Genomic DNA, 18,516 nt, shown 5'->3' on the forward strand with positions numbered 1-18,516 from the left:
AATCAGGCCTGAACATGATGAGAGACTGAGAGGGATGCCTCACTCTGTTTAATGAGATTCATTCTTGCTTGCTCTTTTTCTCTCCCTTTCTCCTCCATGCCCTGTCTCCTGGGGGCTGCACTAGATCCCTAGTGAAAGTGCAGCAAAGTGGCTTTGGGAAGCTTTGCCTTGAAAATGCAGGGCCCGAGGAGGGGAGGAGCAGCTGGTGTAGCAGAGTGGTTGATACCAGGCTGGGTGCTCATTCAGTGCTGGTCAATGCATTATCCAGTGCCCTCTCAGTCCCCAGGGTTTCCATTAAGGCAAGAGGGAGGTAGCATTAGTCCTTCTACAGGTGGATGCTTTTAGCCAAGCAGAGCCGTCCCTCATTTTTGGGGAGTGAGGTGGTTTTAAACCATGACACTGTGTTTCCTAGTGAGGTGCATGTTTCAAGTACTTTGGCCACAGCAGTTCTTTCTCAGCCTTTTGCAGGACCTTGGTTTGTAAACTTCACATTGTTCTTCTAGCAACACTTTTGTGAATGTTATTTTTTTTATTACATATGTATGAATTTGGCTTGTTCTCTAGTATGCTAAATTTTCAGCAAGGCTTCCTCAGAAGAGTTTTAAAACTACTTCCATGTTTCTGAGAGGTGGATGCCCTGCTGTTAAAAAACCCAGATAGCTGATGTCATATACCTTGAACCAGTGATACAGCAAATTAGTGAGAGCTTTAGAAACAGAACCTGGATATCCAAGCTTCTCCTAGGCTTGTGGAAGAGCCAACAGTGGGCTTCTGTCAAACAGACATTTCACTAATAGGCACACTTCCCCTTGGGATGGAGAACTGACTGCCTGCCCTATGTTTTGACCATCACTCAATTCTGAGTCATGGTCAGCACCTTTACAGAGCAATCTCATTTGGGATGGACACCATGCCCAAAATGACTGCTAGAGATGCCATGAGACTCTGGAGTTTAGCCTATTTTCTCCTGTCTCCTATTTCCTTTATCTCCATAGTAGAGGCAGCGGTCTCAGGGACCTGAAATGTTTTTGCTTGACTTTCACTTGTAACATTTAGGTCAGAGGAAGAGTGAAATGAGTGGCCTTGAAATGAGAACACTTTAAATAGATATTTTTCCCATTATAAATTCTGCTGTGTTTTCCTGGAAAAGGAGTAAGGACTTAGGCTGCAGACAAAACAATGCGATATCATACTATTCACATCATATTTAATAATGCTCTAGTACCATTCAATATAAATAAATAACCATTAAAAAGTACTTTCTCAACATTCTCTTTTGTTCATCAATAGTATTTTCTGCAACAGGAAAGGTTAGTAATATTCATTGGTTGGTGAGTTGGATGAATCTCAGAGAACATGAATATCAGGTACTAAGATGCTAGTAAAAACCAGGCGCTGGGATGCCTTCTCTTGTTTAAATACCTCGGGCTTGATCTGCAGCTTCCCTCCTTACTGCACTCACTTCCCCTGAAGCCTGTTACCCTGACAGCTGCTTCTGTCCTGGGCTCTCCCACCCCACTCTGCTGGCAAACAACCATCTTATCTTGTGGTGCCTGTTACTCACCCACCCTTAGCTGATACACCTTGTCCAGCAGCAGTCCTTGCTATCCTCAGGCTGCTCTACAGGGAACATAGTCTTTGTGCTGAATAGGTCCATCTGTCTGCTAGCCTGGAATGCCAGCTGTCCAGATGAGGTTTTGGTTCTGCACAATGTAGTGACTGACAGAACTTCTTGATTCACAGAGGGTCTGCTCCACAGGGCCAGGCTGGGGCAAGAATGGAGGTGGTGCAATAGGGCTGGTCTTGAGAGCTGACTCTGACCAAGACTGAACTGACAGTGTAGTACATACAGAAAAAGTAATTTTACTTTCTTGTAAGGATGTAGAGAGAACAGCTCTCTAAAAATATGTGTGTGGTGGGATCTGTTGCAATGGGAATAGATCCTTGCTACAGACACTCACTGTCAGTGCCTAAACCCTATGTAGGACCTGTGTGAGGTTAAAGGCCAGAGAATTAATCACTACATCTCCTCCTGTTCATACGGGCAGAAACTTGGCCCATCTCAGAGGAGAAAATGGAGGATCATAAATCAACTCCTTTATTCCCTTGCTCTTGCTCATTCATTGAAACCACAAAGAAGGGGACTTAATCTTGGGTTAATGCTGGCTAGAAGCACTGAGCCCACCTGCCTCTGGCAGGGTGGGCTGGTGAAGCTCACTGGAGTGCATGCCCTGCTACCTTCTGCAGAGGGCAGGACAAAAAGCTCTGACAAATGCAGAATGAAAAGCATTCTGTGGATGCTGGACTTCCTTCATGCTATAAGGTGCCAGTAAGCTCTGTAAGGACCTTTCTACAGTCCAGAGAATACATTGCTTTCTCACCCCATTCAATATTTCCTTCATACTGAGACAGCTGGCAGAGTGGCCTTGCATTCTGGTGAGTTTATCCAGACAGGCCCTGGCCTTAGCCTCAATAAATGCAGTCTCCATTTCTGTAGTTGTTGCCTATTATTTGATTTCTCCTGTCTCTCTCTCTCTGAAAGGAGGCATCTCATCCCCTGTGCCTCTCCCATACTTTGGTCCCCTCCTATAGCAGGATGCATGGCTGCTCTTTCTCCACTCAGGGAATATGGACCAACTCCCTCTCTCAGATACCCTTCAAAGAGCCCCTTTCATGGAGGCTTCCTGAGAGCCCATGGGGACTATCTGCTGAGTGAGGCAGTCCTTTGCTCATGTTTTTACCTCAGTGTGATTGCTTGGGAGCCAGAAACTTAGTGCCACCCACGTTTGTTGCATAAAAGAACTGTGATTTCCTCTGCTGTACTGCCCCCCTTGCTGAGTTTCTGATTATATTGCCAGTTTAAGATACCATTGTAAAGAAACCCCAGGGAGCACAGAACATATGACATTCATCGGTGAACACCAAGCTCCACTGTTCTGAGGCAAGGGGGAAAATACTCTTTCTTCATGAATATGTCATGTGACCTAAGCTAAAAACCAAAGCTAAACAAGGAATAGGCAGAGAAGAATTCTAGTATAAATAAATCAACAAATAAATAAGTTTCCTGCTAGCCCTGAATTCCTTGGGCAAGGGATGACTCAGTTGCTTATAACTTTCTCCCAGCTGTGAAATCCTCGATGTGTTTTGAATGCCTTAAGCCTTGTTTCTCATGGCCTGAGTGAAGAAGGTTTTAAAGATCTGCTCAGAGGGGTTTCTGGGTCATTCAGGGAGTTTTCCTGGAAAAGTCACAGCGACACTACTACCCACGCACGCATATGGTACCAACACTTGTGCTTTTAATCCAGTGCATCCTTCCTTCGGTCCTCATTTGCACCTCCTGTTTTGTAGGCTGCCTCCCACCTGGCTGTCTTCCTGTTTTATTGAGGCAAAGGGAAACCCTTCCACATGACACTCCTCTCTCTTCACAGCACCACACACTCCTTTCAAAGTTCAGCTGGAAGACCTTGCCACATTTGTTATTTCAGTTGTCATGAATGTGCTCAAGATAGGTTTTCTGATGATGTCTCCACATTCCTTGATGTTCTCATAGCCGATGAGTGCAGGCTGAGGGTTCCTCTTCTCTGAGCACTTCTCACCCACCTCCCTCTCAGAGAGTTGTCTTCCTCTCTGGAGGTCCAGGAAGCAAGTCCATGCCCATGATTTGAGGCTCCTGAAGCACCTGATGGTGCTGCAGCAGGCTTCCAGGCCTTGAACACATTCAAGTCCACCCATCTTTGCCCCTGCTTTCTGCTCTCTGCAGCAGCACATGGAGGCATGGCTTCTGACGTACAGTACCTGCCACTCCCACTGCAGGAGAGAACTTCTTCCAGAGGTGTCTGTGCCTGGGGATCTCAGATGGAGTTTTCCAAAACAACCTTAAGCAGAGACAGTTCAAGATCTGAGCTGAGGGATAGGCACCACATCCCTTCTGAGCTCCCAAACCCCAAATGAGGTTCGTCAGCACAGGTTCCTCTCCAACACTGAAGGCTGATCTGTGTACATATCAGAGTGCATCCCTCAGAGGGAGAGACTCTCATGCCAGCTTTGCTTTAAAGCTGTTTTGAGAGCATACCAGCCTCAGGCCAACAAGTCCATGTTTGTGCTTTAGTGACAACTCCTGTCTTTGAACTACTGCAGTTCACAGTTGCTGTACTGAAGCTAAGGTTTTGCAAGATGCCAGGAGAGACCTTTGGAGGCACCTGCACCCATCCTGGATTTCAGCCTCTGCTGGCACAGTGGAGAATGAAGATCACATCTAGTAAGTTTAAAGAAATGGTTAAAAGTACAGGGCCCAGTGGGGAAGGGAAGCACTCCTCTCCTAGGTGGGGAGGATCTCAGGGCATCACCTCAGCTCTGTCCCTCCTCATTACACCTCTTTGGGCAATGGGAGCTGTTTGGAGTGGTGACATTTGGGGTGTTTGTCATCCTCCAGCAGTGGAACAGAGCGCTGGGCAGGACAGGCAGGGTGCACAGTTGCTATGGTTGCTGATGAACTTCGGGAACAATCACAGCTCTCTGCCTCTGTCAAAACAAACACAAGGTGAGGTAAGAAGGTGTAAATACAACATGGCTATCCCCCCTGGCTCAGGCAAACACCTTGCAGGCATCAGTGAACAGGCTCCTCCTGAACTGTGCATGGCTTTGGGCTGGGATATGGCTGAAGAGCTGCAGGGACTCTCTCTGCACTAGAGTCTTAGCTGGGAGATTTTATTTATGAATTAGAGAAAGTTTCTGACAGATTTTTTTGTCTGCACTTTAAGTCATTATTTTAACTTCTCTGATAATTTTTTTAAAGAAAGAGTAGGAGGATGAGATCTGAGGATCTATTCAGTCTGTCTGGAAGCTGTGAAATGCAGATGAACCTTCTCTCTTTCCAAATTTCACAATAGCAGGAGTTCTGTGCTAACCTAAGCACACTCTTCTCTTTTGGATGCCTGTGAATAAAAATTAGCAATAAGAACAGGTAGTTTTTATAACACCAGTCTTCCGTGATAGTTTTCAGGACTTTAAGAAAGAAAAATATGAGGTGAAATTAATCTTCATCTCCTGTTCTCAGAAGGCAAAGCCTGTGTTTCAAAGGTGTTTCAATACAGTCAGCAAGGATGTATGCTGTGATAGCTTTGGTGCTCTGTGGCAAGCAGCCATGCAAGTGGTCCAATTAGAGATTAGGGGAGTACCAAATCCCACACCAAGCAATGACTGCCTGACTCACATCTGCAGGATTTAAAGGGAAGGAGGGCTCTGGGAGGTCTTGGACTTAACTGGCTTGATCTGATCCTCAAGGAGGACTAATTGCCAGGAGGGAAAGATGGAAACATTCTTCCTATTGTGTCTAAGAACAGAAGATCCTCAGGGGAGCAATTTTGCCTCTTTTTGTTCTCAGCACTGGCTTATCTAGATCATGTCTATCAATGTTCTGAAGCTCAGCTGCCTTGATAGTATGAACTTCCAATACACTGAAGCCTTCAGCAGAGATCTCAATTTAAAATTTTAAGAGATGCAATCTAAAGATTTTGCTTGATTGCTATTGATAGTCAAGCAATTTACCTTGCATGTGTCTCCTGGAGTAGATGCCACCTGCCAACCTGATGTGTCAGAGCAGCTGCCCCACATGACAGACAGTGGTGCAGAAGGGATTGTGGTCAAAGTGACTGCTAATGCAAGTACAAAGATCCTTAAAAATCTGCAGAGTTGATCCAGCCAACAATCTGATTGAAACCATTGGAGAGGATGGCTTGGATTAAGGTGCAAGTCCTGCTGGTGAATCAGTGGCAGTGTCTTGACCTTGTAGGCTGGTTGCTTTCCTTCCCACAACAAATCACTCATGGGAAGCCATTCTCATGAGACTCCATAGCTGGTGCATTACATTTCTTATGGAGGATGGTGGAGTGTTTGGCCAGGGAGAGAGGTGAGGACAAAAGAGCCCATCCAAAAATGGCACATTTGTGAAACATTACATCTGCACTGTGCATCTCCAATGGAGCAGCCTCTCCTCCGGCAAGTAGGCAAGGAGGATCTAATCCATCTGAGTTTTTATAGGCCTGCTCACCTTGTATAAAGTAAGTGATTCCTGCAGAGCAGTTAACTGGACTGTGAGTCCTTATGAGATGAGTTTGGGCAATCATAGGCAACTGCAGACTCAGCACGGGTGAGTGTGCAAAATGAGCCTGTTGTAGTGGATCTCACAAAAGCACTGGTGAAAAGAGGAGCTTCTGCCTAAGCACAGGCATAATTTATGGGTTTCTAGGATATCTATAATATTAAAAAAAAGCTGTCAGAAATGGTACAAGGTTTGTGCCCTGTAGGAGGGACAGGTAGGCTACCCCAGGGTCCCTACGGTGGCACCAGGTGTCTGTGTTTAGATAACTGACTCCAGTCCCTTCCATCTGCTGCTGGGTGTGCAGGCACTGGGATTGCTTTGCACTATTTGTGTGGTGTCACTCAGAGATGATGAGGTGCTGTGGCAATGCTGAGTGCAGCTTCTAGTGATGCACACAGAGATCAGTGCAGGAGCTGAAATACTCATGACTGCCTATATAAAAGCTGTCAGTTTTATTTCCACCGGTAGAGTTGAGCTGAGGTGTACATTGGGGTCAAAACTAAAAGCACTCCTGGAATATCTTCCAAAGTAGGACTAAATCATTCAGCATCCTGTGTCCTGACACAGTTATGACTGATTTCAGAAAAAGCTGGGTACTTCGAAATTGGGATACTTTTATTCTTTTTGGACTTTTGGGGCAGGAATCTCCCATTGAGATCAGAGGGCATGGCATCTGGACACTTCTTCATCATCATTCTCTTTCTAAGAACATATCAATGATCTCTGATCCATTCCTGCCTCAGCCGTGGTGGTTGCCATAATTCCCCATCCTGCTGCTGAACCCCGCTCTGTGAACTGCAAAGGCATTCCTAGTGCATTCAGTATTTCTCCTCAGCAGCAGAGGTACTCCTAGCTCTGGGAGCATTGGTACCCAGCACCTCAAACTGAGAGAGTCTGTGTAGATTGTGCTTTGCTGGTTCCTGTTCTGAGGTGCTCTAAGCATTCCATCAGCCTTTCCCTGCTGCACCCACACCCCAGCTGTTCATGCAGGATAAAAGCTGAAGGGGGATGCATGAAATGCAGGATAAAAGCTGAAGGGGGATGCATGAAGCACTGCACAGGTGGCAGGGCTGCCGGACAAAAGGTTGCCTGCAGCAGTGTGATCTCCTTCCATGCTGTAGGACAACTCCCACACAAAGGGAGTTTACAGCTGGATGAAAGAGTCCAGGGGCAAGAATTTGGCTTGTCATTAATACTGAGTTAAACTGGGGGATTCTGCTGCTTCTTTTCTCTCTGTCCGGCAAAACTCCCATATGGTCTGCAAGGAGGCTTGAATGAGCAAGAAATGCAGAGCATACATGGGTAAAGATGAGAATCTACTTCTTGTGCAAAGGGTGGCATGGTGAATTACCAGAGCAGTCATATATGCAGTTTTTGAGGAAATAATAGCAGAAATAAGGAATCAGGTACAGATTATTTGCCTTGCTAAAAACAGTAAAGACAAAGATACTCACACCCTGGAGCTGGCTCTCTGCTTACACCTCTACTCTGGGGTCTGTAAACCCACGCTTGCCTTCATTAACCAGAGTGGGCCTCTCAGTTCTTGTGTGCCAGACCAACACCTAGAGGGAAGCACAAAGAGTTCAGGGCATTCTGAATAGCAGGGAAACTATGAATATACTTCACCCATTGGGTGGGATCCTCAGAAAAGTGAGGCTCAGAGCTGTTTGAAGTATGTGATTGAAAGGGGTTGATCCTGGGAGACACTTTATGGGCACATGAAAAAGTGACAAGGAGGAGGGATCATTCTAGAGCAAAATTACAGACTCAACCCTCTGCCAATCCTCCTGGACTTTGGAGAAGCAATCTGGTCACAAATTGTACATCTGAGCTTCTTTATTAATGAAGCATACCTAGCACTGCTCCTTAGCTCTCTCTGAGCTTCACGTCTGTGAAGAATTTAGCAGGCTTTGTCCATCTGTCTGTCCCAGCATCATTTGGCACTGACATGTGCCAGCACAGGGAAGGAACAATGGAAGGTGAAAGAGTGTGGCAGGAGGCTGTAAAAGCAGCCAGAACCCAGCAAGGAGACTGTATCTTTGAGATTTCTTCTACTACTCACCTTTGTGCAGTTAGCTGCTTTGGGCTCCAGCCCATCCATAGTCACTAAATCCTTCAGCAGACTTGTTTCCTGGTACCCTCCTTTAACTCCCTCCAGCTTGAAACTGGCATGAGGCTTCTCCAAAATCAACTTGATGCTGATAGCAAATCCGGCCATGTCAATAGCAAAGGGACGATTAGGGTCAAAGACGGTTTTCCAGCCCACCACCTTCCCTGCTGGGCTCACTTTTGGGGATTCATATCGCAGCCCCCCAACGAAAGCCACTGGCCAGACTGAGACCCGCCTTGTGTAGCGCATCTGTGTGCCAGAAAGAGACAATGCTGTGAGAATTCAACCCCACCACGTCTGTCCCAACCCGTTAGTGCACCATCCTCTGCTTTCATTGGCACCTGTCCTCCCCCACGGACTTCCCACACCATCACATCGCTCTCGGCAGCACAAGCTCTAGTTCACCTTGCTGCTGCTTGAAGAGCCACAGCTTCCACAGTCACAAGGCAAATTCTTAGCACTTTATTCTCTGAACAACAACTCACTGCTTTTCTGTGCCCACATTCAGTCCCGCAGAAGAATGATAACCTCTGCTTTTCTCATCCCATTTGAACTTTTACCTTTTTCTTATGGTAGAATTTTATCATTTTTGTAAATGCCAAATACTACTGTTACCAGGCCTCTAGCTCTGTCTTACCAACTCCACTCACTCCAGCTTCACACTCATGCAAGTAATCTCCCTGACTGATTCATCTTTGTCCTTATCTATTCCAATTTCTCCCCCCACCTCCTGCCTTGTTTTTCCATCCATGACTACTGCCTAGAAGTGTGGGGGTTTATTGAAATTGTCAGAAAGGACCTGGAAGTAAGTAAAAAGGATGAGCTTAACAGAGACCTAACAACTCTGAAAACTGGAAATGTGTTGTGATGCATAATTCTGCTCTTCAAGTGGCCTAGTACAGTTTGGCTTAAATCGGTGACAAGAGAGTTCACTGGATTTTTGCAAATTCACAGTAGGCTTGGCATCTCACAAAAGCCAGGTCTCCAGCAGAAGTCTGGGCAAGCTCCAGTGATCCCAGAGGCACAGCTCTCTTGTGGTGGCTGGAACTTGGAGAACTGAAGGGCAGCCAAAGAGTAAAGGTGGATAGAAAGTCAGACAACTCTTCTATCATCCCCTAACTATCCCACCCCTACAACAGTGCAGATTTACACCTTGCCAGAAGTTTGTCTTTGGTGCTTATTTAAATTAGGTCAGCTCTCCCTGAGGAGAGGTATAAATTCTGAGGTACACATCCCATGGTCCCTGGCAAGAGGAACTCCAGCTGGTGCAATGATGAGTGAGTGGCTGTTCACATCCACAGCCTATAGCATGGCAAATATGTTCTCTGCCCTTTCAGCTTGCATCTGCCCTATACCCATCTGCCACTGCATGGCAGAGTGGCGAGGTCTTTGCAAGTGCAGCTGGGCTTAAGAGGCTCTGCAGCTCTATCCTGCTTTTCTGTCCCATGTAATTTTATGTCTCTTACCTCCTCAAAGAGCTCCAGGCTATAGGTGTTATCATCATCAGCAAAATAGACTACACCTTCCGGTGGTGCGGTGTTGCTGAAGCTGTCCCTCAGCCAGTGCAGCCCCAGGTTCCTCTGTAGTGTCCCCCTTGGGGTGTGGGATGGGATCCAGGACAGACCCAACTTCAGGCTCTTGGGTGTCTCCACGTTGAGGTGGGTGAAGTTGAGCCCAGCCTTCTCCAGCAGGTTGGATACAAGGTTGGTCCTCCGCGGAGAGTCCTCCACCACCACCCAGTGCAGGTTCTGTACGTGGAGGAAGGTGTTGGCCAGACGGGTCAGCTCAGCTTTCTGCACAGGCCGGGTGTAGGTCGGGGTGATAACAAAGATGGTTGGCAGGGTGTCTGACCATGGGGGAGGCCTGGAGTACACATAATTCTGGATGATTTTAGGCGTTGCTCCTATGCTTTGCTGCTGCCGAGTGCATGATGGGAAGACTTCTTCTCTCAGTGCAGATGTACCATTAAGGAGAGCTTTAGAGGTCACGTTCTCGTCTGTCTCTTCTGGGACAAAACAAAGGAAGAAAGAGGAAAAAAACCCAAAAACATGTCAGAGGACTAATAACCAACAGGCTACCTCATGTTCAGGGAGGCACACATCTATCTGGAGTTAGTGCTGCATCCTCTCTCCAAAGCCAGCCTAAGGTGCATGTTTAACACACTCTTAAGAACAGTTTATGTTTCTGCTGTCAGCAAACCCAGAAGGGGCCTTCAGGCAAGTCTGTCTTTGTTTAACCCTTCCCATGAGAGAGCATCCTTGCTGTGGGTTTGCAACAGAAGTCATCACAGCCACCAGCACACTGACAGCAGAACTTTTGCACTTACTTCTCAGCAGGCTGAGGTAGTGGGTGGTTGGGTACTGGTGCCACAAGGTTAAGAGAAGAGCCCATGGCAAGGCAATCAGGAGCGTGGTAAGAAGGTTACGTCTCCTCAGCATGCTGCAGGGAGCTTCCAATGCCCAGGCATCTCTCTACCTTTCAGAAAAGAAAAAAGAGTAAGGCCTCCAATATATAAGTTGCCAAAAATGCAGGGAGGCATGACAAATGTTTGGCCCTGATCCAACAAAGTGTTGTCTAAGTTTACGAGGAGCTCTATTAACACTTGCGGTCCAAACCATTATCCTACTTGGCCAAGTCTGGTAGCAATAGAAGGTTTTAGCTATTCCTGTTGCTCTAAAGAACCTCCCACAATCCCATGATGAAACCACTGTCCTTGAGTTAGGGTTGTTCATGTTGCTGATTCTGAAGTCGGAGAGGACTTCTACTTGCCTCCTGTTTGAGACTTGTGTTCGTTCCTGAGCTTTGTTGTGGCCGTTTATTTTGCTTCTTTCATACAACTTTTTAGAGCTGTGTGCAAGATTTGTGTGCCTGAATATGCAACTGGACAAAACAGATGTCAGGCATCCTCTAGATAGCCAGCACCTCTTAACACTTCTGCAGTGTTAATTCATCCTCCTTAGGCAGATGCATGGAGGCAATTGGGCACGTATGCTATCATCTACCAAGCATTCCATGAAATCCCTGCCTTGGTCATTCCACAGTGCTGGTGATGCCTGCTGAATGTTTAATTATCCCACATCCCTTTGTACTTCTGGTTTGCAGTGTTTGGCCATTGCAGCATTTCATTGAAATCACAGACTTTGGAGTACCCACCAGGCCCTACCAGTTTCTCCTGCACTCCTAGGCTGATGGCATTTTGAGGGAAGAGAGTGATGGCATCATGCTGATACAAAAAATTGAAAGGAGATTCAAATTGGTTGGCTCTCAATTCCAGCTCTGCCAGGGATTTTTAAGTGTACCGAAGGCCAGTCAGCTAAAACCAAGGTCCTCAAAGGGACACAGGCAAATTTTGTTCAAAAGCAACTCTTTGCCCAGGATTTGGGTCCAGCAGCTCTTCATCTGTCCAGAGTGGAAGGATTGTCTTGCTTCAGCCTTAGAGAGTTGTGGGAGAAGAAATATGACAACTAGTCTAAAAGGGCTCTGCAGTGACAGCAGCCACAGGGTACTGGAAGATATTAGGAGATGCTAATCTAAATTCATCCTCTGGGACCTCTTAGAATCTATCTTTAATTGTTTCTCTGACATTTTACCTTGGTGTCCTGAAAAAACCAAGGAATATGCAATTGCAGGGCTCATCAGTGCTCTACCACCAATAACTGTCAATCCTGTTTCAGCCACATCTGACAGAAGACTAGCATGTCTCAGCAACTCCTCTGGTGGGCAAGTGGATGTTCATAAGCCCTGTTAAGGAAATTACTGCAACACAAGCTCGTTCCTTGCTAGACACCAATGGTACCAATGATGGAGCAGTCCCTTCGGGAAACATATTCCCACTGACTGCTCCCCAAGCCAACCATTAATGGTGTTAATGTCTAATGTTTCTTACCTCCTGACTCAGGAAACACCATGGTGTCCATTTCACTACTTTCAAGCTACAAAAAGCTGATGAAGAAGTGGACCAAAGAAGCTGCATGGCCAGGAGCACACTGGAGTGTTTTGGTGATGTGAGCAGGAGCCTTGTGCAGCAAACATGCTGGCTCTGCTTAAGTGCATTGCTTTTTGATCACTGGCTCTTGGGCAGGTACAAGAGTGTCCCTCCAGCTTTAGTAGAGGTATTTGGTAAGCTACAGATCCAGGCCAGACACAGGGCAGGATGAGGTTACCCACACCAGGGACTGCTTTCCCCACAGGAAATCTTTTCTCTTACGAGCGTAGCAGCGCAGAGTAAAGCCTCCCATCACTCGTGGCTGTGAGAACAGACAGAGCCACAAAAGAAATCTGAGGATTGCTATTAACAACTGCAGATACCTAGGCCCACCCGAGCCCTTGCTCAGGGTCATCACAGCTCCTTGCTTCCTCTGGTATGCTTGCAATTACAAATATCCCTGCACCAGAGTCAGGCAGCCACTGCCTCTTCCCTTTTATTAAAGGCCTTAATTATACAGACACAGTTTCTATGCAGCAGACCTGCTACTGCTGCAAACTCAGGTTGCTTCTGGAGGGAAAGAGAGGAGGAGGCAGTCGTGGCAGCCATGTTACCAATAGAGCACAGAGGAGAGTGGATCAGAGTTGGAAGAATTTTTAACAAATTCCTTTTCTAGTTCTTTTTCCTCCTCCCTCTTCCAGCCAGCCCTGTTCATGCTTCCCAAACACAGCAAACAAGTGGAGATGCTGCCTGTGTGTGCAACTCCCCTGGTGCTCCGTGCTCATTTATTTCTGCATGCACCTTCTCTCTATTGCTTTTCCAAAGCAAGCAAGGCTGAACAAGTTAAACCCTGCATAAAGCCCCAGGTAACTTGTGAACCTCACAGAGGAGCTGACTTCAACTCCATTTAAAAAAAAATCTCTATTGGAATACTTTATTTTCTCTTTAAAATGCTACCTTGTCTCCCCCACTGTCTCCCCCTGAATCCATCATGTGTACTCTGTTGCTTTATATCTTTCACCTGCCTTTTCTCAGTCCTTCAGAGTCTCTTTTCTTCTCTGTTTCCAGGACTACAGAAATCCCCTGGCTTACTAATAATTTTAGCCTTTGTCTTCTGTCCTTACCCACACAAAGGCCCTTTGCATTCTCTTAATGTCCACCCCTCATGGAATATTTCCCACAAAGTGGTCCATTAAAGCATCAGTCCATCCTTTTGAAAACACAGCATCAAAATCCAGTCACATATCAATGCCTCTGGGAAGCCTACTGATGGCCCCAGTGGGGCTTACTGCACATATTTTTACCTACTTTTTATAATTAAAACCAAAGTCTCCTAAGTGGCTCGGATTAATTGTATGCCTGCTGGCAAACATTGCAGTGTGTATTCTTGGCACAACCAGCTACCTTCCTTCTGCCTTTAACCCCTCTCAGAGCAGATCCTGTTAAATGAGATTCAAGATCAGAAGAAATTTTTGTGATCATCTAAACCCATCTCCTGCGTTCATCTGGTAATTCCTGGGTTTAAGCTGTAGAGGGCAGGGACCATCTCTTAGTGTGCTTGTACAGACCAGCACTGATCCCAACGGGAGCCTTTGGATGTGATTGCAATACAAATATTATTGATTGTACTCTCTTGCTGGCTCTTCTCCTCCCTCGCTATTTCTCCTGTCCTGCCTATTCCCCGTTCTCTTTCCTTTTCTTTTTTTCCCTAGTGTCTCCTGCAGCCCTTGTTTGTGTTACACACCCTTAACAACATTAGCTGAATGTTTGATGGATGCCTTCAATATGCTGCCTGTAGCCTTCTTGAGCTGTTTTCCAATTACACATCCCTCTTCTTAATTTCATCCATCAATCTTCTGTTCTCCATTAAAAAATAAACAAACACACAGAGCACAAAGCTGAGTATGATAGGGACAAAATGTTTCTCATACTACTTTGGCTTCACGCTGCTTTGTCAGACTCTTAGCTCCTGGGATGCAACACCATCCAGTCTCCATTTAAGCTCCTGTTCTAAGACAGGGGGCACTATTCTGAATGGATTCAGGAGAAGACAATGAGAGAAGCACACAGAGGGAAGAGCTGGATTCCCTGGAATGATGCTGAAGAGAAACAAGATCTGGCTGAGGCGCAGACCATCACATGTGACCAATCCCTTCATCTGTTATTGACTAATTACCAGCAGGGTACAATTTGTTACAGGCAGGACAACCCAGATATTGAGAGAGGGATAAGGATTCCAGGCTGCAAAATGACCCGGGGAGTGACATTCTCCCTGAGCTGCAGAGTATTTGAAAGGACATGCTGGGTGAATGGGAGAAAGGTGAAAGTTAGGGAGAGACGCAGCTGACTGGCGATTATAAGGCTGACACGTTCCAGTGCCTCTGACTTTCCTACAGTCCTGTTGGGAAGGTGCTCAATTTACATCCTTTTTGATAACTCAGAAATGGTTAGGATCACATGGGCTTTGGTAGCTCTCTGAGGTTCTGGTTCTGCCCTCTGCCTTCCTGATCCAGAATGAGAACCACACTTTTCAAAAAGTTTGCTCTGCAGGAGAGGCGATTTTCCAGCCTCTGGTTCAGGGCGGGCGGCCTGTCTGAGCCAGGCTTACAAGACTCTGAATGCTGGACCAACCACAGCCCCAGGACTGTATGGCTCTACTCAGAGACACAAACTCTAAAGATCCTTATCTTCCCAGAGGGACAAATTTCACAGTTCAAACTGTCCCTTGGGAACATCCTGCCAGCCAGTGTAACGATTTTCTAGGCGAGCGCCCAAAGCAAACTACTCTCAGGTAACGGAGCCAAAAGTTTCAAGAACCGCTCCCTAATCTTGGTTTGAGCCATGTTTGCAAGCCTACTGTTCTATGTGTACCCTGGGAGGAGACAGGTGGAGAGGGGAGGAGACAGGGCTGTGAGGAGCAGGGCTGGAGCAGACCTGCAGGTAGCTGCAGATGACTCTTAATTTCACACACCAAAGCCATCAGCAGGGTTTTTGGTTTGTTTTCCTGCGTTTTGCTGCCTCTCTCCACCAGCCCCTAGCCACCTTGATCAAGTCCATGCAGATTTCATGAGTTCCCTAACTCCTGGTGTGGGAGATGTGATGCTGAAGGCAGAGCAGGGAGCTTTCAATTATTGATGAGAGCGACCTCTCTTTAAACAAGGAATGCATAATTCATGACAGCGCCGGTATTTGTGGTGAGCAGCACTGGCTCAGTCCCTGCCTTGCTGAAATGCACAGGAAGACGCTGTCCCCTCTCCCTCCATTCCCTTGGGCCCATCAGAGCCTTCAGTTGAAACTACAATAGTGCTAAAAATTGAGACAGGCCGAGATGCTGCAGCGCTTCCCCTCACCAGGCAGCTGCCTCCCTGTTTGAGATGTGCACGATAAAGTGGGAGGATGGATTCAAGGAACCACGAAAGTGGGTGGAATGGGTTATTGCACTGGGATAAGCACGGGTAATTACTGTGCAAACACAGCCAAAACAGGGCATTTCTCAGTAGTGAGACTCCTCCAACCCTCAGACAGGTCTTCAGGAATGGCATCCTTGTAGGACAGAAAGGGTAGGCTAGATCTAAAGGACAGTGCCTGAGGGTTCACATCCAGCTGTATTTCTTGAGGGAGTGGGAAAGAGAAGGGAAAAGGCAGTTTGGTTTTCTGCTCAGAAAGTAGCAATTTCTCCCCTAAACTCTGCTGGACCTCGGTGGCTGAAAAACAAAGGGGGGCAAAAAAAAAACAAGTGTTTTTTCTTGGAAGTGAAATGTTAATCACACAATCATGGAATGTTTTGGATTGGAAGGGACCTTAAAGATCATCTAGTTCCAACCCCTCTGCTGGGTGGAGACACCTTCCACTAGACCAGGTTTCTCAAAGCCCCATCCAACCTGGCCTTGAACACTTCCAGGGATGGGCTATCCACAACAACTCTGGGCAACCTGGCCCAGCACCTCTCCACCCTCAAAATGAAGAACACCTTCCTAATATTTCACCTAAGCCTACCCTCTTTCAGTTTGAACCCATTCTCCCTTATCCTTTCCCTACGTGCCTTTGTAAAGAGTCCCTCTCCAGCTCTATTGTAGCCCCTTTTAGGTATTTGAAGGTGCTCTGAGGTCTCCCCAGAGCCTTCTCCAGGCTGAACAGCCCCAACTCTTTCAGCCCGTCTTCATAGGAGAGCTGGATGGAACAGGGAAGAGAAAGGCTCTGATCCCACAACTGGGATCTTGACCTCCCAGTAGCCCAGGTAATAGTAGAAGACTGCAGTTCTGTCCCAAAGTGCAAGAGTGCTCTTCTGCTGGGTGTTTTAATCATCCCTCTGCTGCAGACCTGGTGAAGGGCTGCAGGCAAGTGACACCTGCAATCTGAACGAGGTGAGCACTCCCCTACTGCTCATGGGGAGAGAGGGCAAAGGAAAATTAACTGAGTCCCCATGAGAGACAAAACCCAGGGAACTACAAATAATAAAACAATACAGGGAAGGATGGCCAGGCTCTTCCCCACAGCAGGAAGAGCAGAACTACCAGCAGCTGTGTATTTTCAAGGCTCAGCCCCATCAACACTCTGTCCCTTGGTGCGCAGGCTCCTGTGGGGACAACTTCCCCAGGAAGTGAGTCACTCCCAGTGAAACAGCTGCCCCTTCCCAAGCCCCTGCACCTTTTCCTCAGAAGCAAAGAAAGGCTTCATCCTCTCCTGCCAGCTCTGATCCCTTCACCATATGGGAGCACAGTTACTTCAGCCCAGAAACCAGGCTTGTCCCTCAGGAATACACCATGCACAACCCCCATCCCTCCACTGCCCACATGAAGCCAAGCTGAGCATTCCTCAAAGCTTGGTCTGTAAATAGCTTGACAGTGCACCTTTCTGAAGAGCATCCTTGTCCTAGACATGTGGCTTGTGTGTGGGAGCATGGACTGAAGGAGGGTGGTACTTTATAAAGGGATTACTTCCAAGCCAAAAAAAAACCCAAACCAAACCCACAAACAACAGAAAACAAAAAAGAAATTTGATGGAGCTAATTAAATCTGCTGGCTAGGTCCCACAGGAGCCAATACTTTAGAGACAGCACATGGCTCAGCCTGCTATCCCCAGATAGATCAAGGGTATCTAGGCCCTATCTGGGCTATCAGCAGGAATGGAGATAACCCAGTTTGAATACAGACTAGACCTTGAACTTGGCTGCAAAGCCTGTCCTTGCAGGGAGCCTTCCGGAGCCTGAAAAAGGAGGTCTAAGTCAGGCTATTTTTAATCAGCCCAGACCCAAATGTCCTTCACGATTGATCCATACAACCTGTCACCACATTCTGCTCCCTGAGCATAGGCCAGGGTGGGCTGTGACTCAGAGGGACACAGCCCTCTGCCCCAGCACAATTTCCCTGCACTGCAGAGCCATAATCCAGGGGTGCCAGAAATACCCAGAGAAAGATTAGCAGCTCAAGCCCAAAGGAAGCAGGGGGTACCAGATATCTCCTGAGAAAGCTTGCTCTCTCCTGAAAGACCTCTAAGCTTGGAGTTATCCTGTCTTGAAAGGGAACTCAGGGGCTTATTCAGACGTCAGCTCCTCTTCCCTGCTGCTGAGCTCTGGCAGAACTGAGGTCCTTTATAGATGCTGATGACTATTACAGAATAATAATTCCAAACGTATCAGCATGAATCAGCCCAATATCTGCATTAGCCAAAAAAAAAAAAAAAAAAAGAAGCTTTTTTTTTTTTTCCAAGGAGGCAAAATAATTCTAAGGAAGCAAAAACAATAGTGGATTGTTCCAAAGTTTCTGTATATCTCATTCAGAGCTTTCCCTACTGAGTTAACAGCTGATGCCTGTTCAGCAGGAGTGGGAGCTGTCATTTTACAGCTTTTTTACAAAAGCAGAAAGGAAAAACCCATAGTATTGCCTTCCAGAACATTTTCAAAGATGGAGAGGAATTACTTTTTCAGAGAAAAAGGCATTAGGCATTATTTGATGATAACTACATTTCACAGGTGCTTGTTATGGGGGAAAAAAATCACATTGATCACAAGCTCCTTGTAAAGATATGGGGCCCAAAGGCCAATGCTGTTCCTCTGATAGCAGCCAGGATACAGAGACAGGCTTTGATCTCAGCTGTGTGTCAATATGACATCAAATGCAGACCTCCAGAGGAACAAGCTATCACTAATGCACACTCTTGATTGATTTAGACAGCTTGTTTTCCTCCTGCTTTCAAAGGCAATGTTGAAATGCTCTTCCCTGCTGGACTTCCCCATTACTCCTAGGGAGGGCAAAAGCAAGCAAAGGAGAAACTTCTCTGGCTGAAATCACAGTGCAAATGAGTGGGGCAGCAGTTTTGTCATTTAAAACACCAGTATAGCTAAATATGTCTACTCTCTTCCCAAAATCTGTGAAAATACTG

The 18,516-nt window shown here is 46.7% G+C and overlaps 1 protein-coding gene across 3 annotated transcripts in view; it reads right to left on the bottom strand.

The window, feature by feature from the left end:
* Positions 1–1,190: 1,190 nt before the first annotated feature.
* LOC118686172 (galactosylgalactosylxylosylprotein 3-beta-glucuronosyltransferase 1-like) overlaps positions 1,191–18,516 on the bottom strand; it is a 28,088-nt gene continuing 10,762 nt past the window's right edge. The window contains exons 2-6 of one of the 3 annotated variants that reach the window (XM_036382256.2): positions 10,537–10,681; positions 9,677–10,215; positions 8,163–8,459; positions 7,555–7,662; positions 1,191–4,521 (exon numbers count right to left, since the gene is read on the bottom strand). In XM_036382256.2, the coding sequence (XP_036238149.1) occupies positions 7,576–7,662; positions 8,163–8,459; positions 9,677–10,215; positions 10,537–10,648 (1,035 nt within the window). In that variant the 5' untranslated portion in view covers positions 10,649–10,681 and the 3' untranslated portion in view covers positions 1,191–4,521; positions 7,555–7,575. Of the gene's footprint in view, positions 4,522–7,554; positions 7,663–8,162; positions 8,460–9,676; positions 10,216–10,536; positions 10,686–18,516 lie in introns of those variants that run through there. The other 2 variants (XM_036382230.2, XM_036382239.2) reach the window with 2 other exon arrangements.

Source organism: Molothrus ater, chromosome 2 (assembly GCF_012460135.2).
Source record: "Molothrus ater isolate BHLD 08-10-18 breed brown headed cowbird chromosome 2, BPBGC_Mater_1.1, whole genome shotgun sequence".
Taxonomy (NCBI): Eukaryota; Metazoa; Chordata; class Aves; order Passeriformes; family Icteridae; genus Molothrus; species Molothrus ater.